We start from the raw sequence: 5,913 nt of genomic DNA, 5'->3' as shown, positions 1-5,913 counted from the left end.
TCTATAATAAGGGCTTCGTATTTATAAACGTTAAGTAGTATAGGCTTAAGAACTAGGTAGGCGTTAGCCTCCTCGTCGCTTAGCTTTAGATTAAGATAGTTATCCTAGTAGGAGGCAGATCTACCGCATACGACGTACTCCTATATCGCCTAATCCCTCTAGTTAATAAGGGTAATAATGGCTACCTTCTCTTCGGCGCTAGATATATTAGAAGATATCTTCGTTTACTTATCGGTTAATTAATTAATTAACAAGTAGGCTACTAGGTTAATTAATCGCTTGATTACTCTAATCAAGTTAATAGTAGTTATTTAAAGAGTGCTTATAAAACGTGATTACTTTTTATAGTAGAATAGGGGTAGCCTTATTAATATCCATCGTTTAGGCCTTATAAACCGGGCTTATAACTATCGTATATTAAAATAGGATTTACATAATTAACTTAAGAAAGCAGAAATCTCGTATATATATATTATATCAAGTTATATTTATATAAGTCTTTTATACCCTTAATTTAGGTGGTGAAGACTCTGTTATGGGTACTATATTATTTAGATCCTATCCGGTCTTTTCCGGTATCCGCCCTTGTTATATCCTGATACCCGAGGTCCCCGAGATCAGAAGCCCATAGTCAGGCATGGATCCCCTAGGGACCACCTCGTGGTCCGTGTGCCCATGCGACACAAGCCACTGCCATATGCGCACTCAATTTTCACCGTCTCAGACAGCCGCTATTCTCAGCCCGCCCAGCTGCCTTCATTCTTGCCAAGTATTGGTCCAAGCCATCACGGTGTGGCTCCCCTTGACCCAATGCCTTTTGCGCAGCTCGTACTTGGAAGCCCAGGGTCTGGCAAGAGCACATACTGCGACGGAAGTAAGGAGAGCATCCCACAAGCTACATTGGCAGGCACCGCTGATTCCTTGCAGTGCATCAGTTTCTCGGTGCAATCGGTCGTGTGTGCTCTGTTGTAAACTTGGATCCTGCGAATGACCACACGAGTTATCCCGCGGCCATTGATATTCGCGACTTGGTGAAACTAGAAGACGTAATGGGCCGTGATTGCCTTGGTCCAAATGGTGGCGTTTTGTACGCACTTGAACAGCTGGAACATAACTTGGATTGGCTGGAGGACAAACTCAAAGAGCTGGGCGAAGATTATGTTCTATTCGACTGTCCTGGTCAAGTCGAACTCTACACGCATCATCATGCCTTACGAAACATTTTCTTCCGACTCCAGAAGATTGGTTACAGGGTAAGCCGCCCGAAAGGCCACAATGATCCCATAACCTGCAATCAATGCCATGCGTGCTGAATGGAATACAGCTAGTCGTTGTGCACCTAAACGACTCCATGTGCCTCACCCAGCCGTCTCTATACATCGCAAGCCTTCTCTTGTCCCTGCGTGCCATGCTCCAGATGGACTTGCCGCACATCAATGTGCTGAGCAAGATCGACAAGGTCGCGTCGTACAATACACTCCCCTTTAACCTCGACTTCTACACAGACGTACAGGATCTGTCATATTTGATACCATACCTCGAAGATGAATCGCCGGCTTTGCGAAGTCACAAGTTTGCGCGGCTTCACGAGGCGGTGGCGAACATGATCGAGAGTTATGGATTGGTTCGATTCGAAGTTTTGGCCGTGGAGAATAAGAAAAGCATGATGCACCTATTAAGAGTCGTTGATCGGGCCAGTGGGTATGTCTTTGGTGCCGAGGGCGCAAACGACAGTGTATGGCAGGTTGCTACGAGGAACGAATCCTCCTTGCTGGATGTGCAGGACATCCAGGAGCGATGGGTTGACAGCAAGGACAAGTACGATGAGCTAGAGCGGAAGGAGTGGGAGAATCAGCTCAAGAAGAATCAAGGGAACCAACAGCAGGAAGGCGATGCAACTACCGCTTCAGTTCCACAAGTTGATGATCCGGACTTTGGAGACTTGACGATGCCAATGGATACGGGTGTCAGAGTTGTGCGTAGAAATTAAGGCTGTTGGTTTGTTCGTTTGTTCCTTTGTTCCTTCGACTTGTGATCATTCGCCATATTGCAGGCCACTGCTATCTTAGCCACTAGTGTCGTGCGGATATGGCATATGTGAAGGTAGAGACGAGACAGCTGGACACCGCACTGCCTGCGCAGCCAGCACTAATTGTCGGGCGCGTCGGATGGCCTCTTGCTCTGCTTTACGAATGGTGCCGCTAACGCGTGCGACTTGAAACGCGCATGATCTTTGCTCTCCCGTGCTGAGTGTGAGATGAGTCATGGTTGTGAGAGCAGCCCAAACAAGCCGGTAGTGAGACCTCTTGACTTTGAGAATGAAAGTTGAGGTTGCCCTTGACAGATATTTGACTAATTAATTGGTACTCAGCATGCTGATACGCCCACGAGGTTTACCGGTTTCTCTGGGAGAGCAAGCTTTTACCCATGGCATTTCCTTCGATAGCTCCGGCTCCAAGATCTCCAAATAAACTGATGATTTGACTCCGTATGCCATTCAAAAGGGATCTAGCAGTAAGGCTGTTGGGCACTGGTTGATGTACGATGAGGACATCGGGAATATCCGAAGAGAGCTGTTTTCCAGAGTGAGTTGGAGTGAGAATATTGACAAGTAGATATCTTTCCTTGATTCGAACCATACTGGAAGACAGACACTTGGTCGAGATGAAGATGCTCGTCGGACAGGTCGATTTCTCACACGAGGGTGCTCGATAAGGTAAGGTAAGGAAAGGTACTTACAGTGGGTCGCCAAACGTGAAGAGTACCTACCCGGGTAAAGGGGGGTTTTTGTCGAACAGATCACAGTCTTTTCGGTTACGTAACGGGCCGGACTGCAAAGAGTATAATCCGGGTGGACGCTTACAGAATCTGCCCTATATAAAATACGGTGGTAGCGTTTCCCTAACGGTCTAAGATAGTGGGAATTATACATAATTACCTTAATCAAGTTTAACCGATTTTATAACGATCTTAACTACGCTTAATCTAATAATTAACAGTCTTACTTACTAAGTAAATAACGTACCTTTTTTACTTTTACTATTACTGATTTAAGAAGCTGTCTAGATATACCGATATAGCGTGTTAATCTATAAAGAATAATTAAAATATCGGAGCCTATTACCTATAAGACCTATCGCGATTAGAAGCTCTAGTATAGCCACTACGAAGCTACCGCCGTTAATAATAAAGTCTAGGAATATCTACGCCTTAATAATCCTATTCCCCCTCATTAAAAGCCTCCTTACCTACCTACGGTGAATTATAAGCGTTGAATATAGTTATCTAAGCAGGCGCTACGCCGACGTAGCTTATAGATCTAATAGCCGGCGGTTAGCGCGCTTATAAATCTACGATATAGCGCTAGAAGATATAAAGGGATAACCACTATAGATATGCTAAAGGTATTAACGCTATACTAATATAGTAGACTAATACTATCGATAAAAGCCGTAAGCTACTCCTATATAACGCCACGCCTTAAGGGGTGTATAAAGCTATTTAACGCGATACCGCTTATTATATAACTACGCTCTATATAGATATCTACGAAAAGTATAACGAATATATCTATACTACTCCGAATAGCCTTAAAAGGCTATAGGAGTAGTTAGTAAGATAGTAGGAAGTATTAAAGCACCTCGAAGAGGTTAAATTAACGCCCGTAATATATATTTAGGTAATAGACTTTTTAGAGGTATCTATGGTATAGCTAGCCGTGACTAGACGAAGGCTAAGGGATACTTCCTGAATAAGGAAGTAGTTTAACCCGAGGATCTTAATACCCTTAGATACTAATATATTAAGACTAGACTTAAAGACTAAGGAAAGCGCGGTAACTATCGCGCTATAGTATTCCCTGCACTATATACTAGAAGCGAAGAGGGTAAAGATACCTTAAAGACCACGGCTAAGCCTAGAAGGAAGGGCGGCCGTAGGAAGAATAAAGCTAAGAATTCTACTACCGAGGTATTTATAGCTATACCTTCTATTACTTTAACTAACCGCTCTTCTTCTAAAAGATATTAATCTGCTTTCCGGTAAAGGGAACCCTATCGCGTATACGCTATACCTGGTTATAATATTAACGTTTATTACTACTTATTCCCGGAAATAGTAATAGACGGTTAGATTATATACGATAGTATTAAAATAACCGTCTAACGGATCCTTAAATACGACCCCGCGATACGCGCGGAAGTGGAAGAACTACGCACTATAAAGAAGGTAAAGAAGGATATAAGTCGGGATTCCGTATAGCTTAAAGAGGCGTGACTTAACTATAGCAGTGTCTCCTACGCTATAAGGTTTACGGCTAGCACTGCTATTAGTTACCCTTTTTAAGCCTTTGCTATACTTAATTCCGGCGCTACTATTTATATCTTTAACGAGTTTTCCCGCTTTTCTGATTTTATACCCGTAACGCGAGGAGACTACGTTATCGTAGGTAGTTCGTCACTGCCTATTAAAGGTTACGGTAATATAACCGTGAGATTAAATAGACTAATAGGAGGCCTTGACTTTAGGCACTTAAACGTCGTATACTGCGTAGAGTTTACTTATAATTTAATCTCTAACTAGCGGCTACGATAATAAGGATACTAGTAGGATTAAAAACTACTAAATAATAACTGTCTTTAACGTTCTAATAGATCTATACTATACTAGCGAAGCTATCACTTCGATTAGACCGTTATTACGTACGTGCCCTGCAATTCTGACTACTCTGTGGCTGCTTTTCTAGGCTTTTCATCGTCGTCTTCTACCCGAAAAGCCGTCTATAAATCGACGATACGTTATCTAAGCACTACGGAGGGCATCTTATAGTATCTACGGCTAGGGCACGCTAGCCCTAAGCCTCTTAGGTACCTAGAAGAGCAGATATAGGGGGTTAAGATTAAGAGACTAATAATAATCGACTACGAGGCTTATAAGCTTATAAAGATAAAACGGTATATTAGTAGGCGGCCTTGCACTATACCTACCTATATAGGGGAATAGTGGGTAATTAATTCCGCGGAATTTACCCGAATATCCGACAGGGACCTAAGGTTTATATTTTTTACTAACCGTTATAGTGGTTTTACAGCTACCTACGTTATAAAGAGTAAGCTAATAGCGGATATCCTCGTAATAATTAAGGAATTCCTTGCCTAGGTAAACTATTAATTAGGTTATAAGGTACGCGTTCTCGAGGCTAATAATAAGCTAACTTAATCGAACGATATCACCCTCTTCCTGCGCGAGGAGGGTATCCTGTTAGAGGTATCTGCTACCGATACTTAAGTATAGAACGGGGGTGCCGAATACGCTACTACCGTGCTGATTTTAAAAGGTCATACGATAAATATCCACGTAAAGCTACCGCTATTTATATTGCCTAAGGCTATTCCCACAGCGGCATATATCTATAACCGTATGCCACGAAAGCAGAAAAAGGATTAGAAAACGCTATAAGAGGTCCTCTTTAATAGGAAGCCGATTTTATTATATCTTCGAGTATATGGCTATAAGTCGTATGCGATAACTAAGGACGCCTAAACGACCACTAATAATCTACTAAATCGTATCACTCCCAGTGCTCTATATAGGCTACCTTATCGGCTACGATTCCACTAATATCTTCCGTATCTGGGTGCTAGGCACGCGCTGCTACCGTGTTATTCGCACGCGCGATATAGATTTTAACGAATATGCCTTTTTTAACGGCGATATTAACGTCTTTAAGGATAACCTCCGTTAATTAACCGAGGAATAACTAAAAGATGCAATTAGTTAGATTAAGTAGGAGAGGGCTGGCGATTCACGGCCGTTTATAGACGTATAAGCTAAGGACCCCCTCTTTTATATAACTGCTTATTTTGAATTTAACCCTTTACCGGGGCTAGTTCCCCCCGGATCCCTTTCCTTAAC

At 42.7% G+C, this 5,913-nt stretch overlaps 2 protein-coding genes across 2 annotated transcripts; one reads left to right on the top strand and one right to left on the bottom strand.

Moving 5' to 3' along the window:
• The first annotated feature begins 761 nt into the window (after positions 1 to 761).
• On the top strand, positions 762 to 2,022 carry SODALDRAFT_344339 (hypothetical protein). The gene is made up of 3 exons (XM_028613159.1): positions 762 to 874; positions 928 to 1,253; positions 1,325 to 2,022. Exons 1-3 carry the CDS (start codon positions 811 to 813, stop codon positions 1,988 to 1,990), a joined length of 1,056 nt encoding a protein of 351 aa, XP_028467268.1. The 5' UTR covers positions 762 to 810; the 3' UTR covers positions 1,991 to 2,022.
• Positions 2,023 to 2,134: 112 nt separating this feature from the next.
• SODALDRAFT_249571 (hypothetical protein) lies at positions 2,135 to 2,639 on the bottom strand (the record flags this gene model as incomplete). Its single annotated transcript, XM_028607409.1, has 2 exons — positions 2,135 to 2,352; positions 2,426 to 2,639. Coding segments are annotated over 2 exons (432 nt in total), but the record flags the coding sequence as incomplete, so codon positions are not given.
• Between the last annotated feature and the right edge of the window lie 3,274 nt (positions 2,640 to 5,913).

Source organism: Sodiomyces alkalinus (assembly GCF_003711515.1).
Source record: "Sodiomyces alkalinus F11 unplaced genomic scaffold SODALscaffold_4, whole genome shotgun sequence".
In the NCBI taxonomy this organism is placed as follows: domain Eukaryota; kingdom Fungi; phylum Ascomycota; class Sordariomycetes; order Glomerellales; family Plectosphaerellaceae; genus Sodiomyces; species Sodiomyces alkalinus.
Note: the sequence above shows the minus strand (reverse complement) of the source record. Positions and strands in the feature narration are given on the sequence as shown.

What these genes read in the sequence shown, in the direction of transcription:
- SODALDRAFT_344339 (XM_028613159.1), top strand. Translation starts at nt 811, where the DNA reads ATGCCTTTTGCGCAGCTCGTACTTGGAAGCCCAGGGTCTGGCAAGAGC. An exon ending in GAGCACATACTGCGACGGAA is followed by an intron (nt 875 to 927) that starts GTAAGGAGAGCA and finishes GATTCCTTGCAG; the next exon opens with TGCATCAGTTTCTCGGTGCA. An exon ending in TCCAGAAGATTGGTTACAGG is followed by an intron (nt 1,254 to 1,324) that starts GTAAGCCGCCCG and finishes AATGGAATACAG; the next exon opens with CTAGTCGTTGTGCACCTAAA.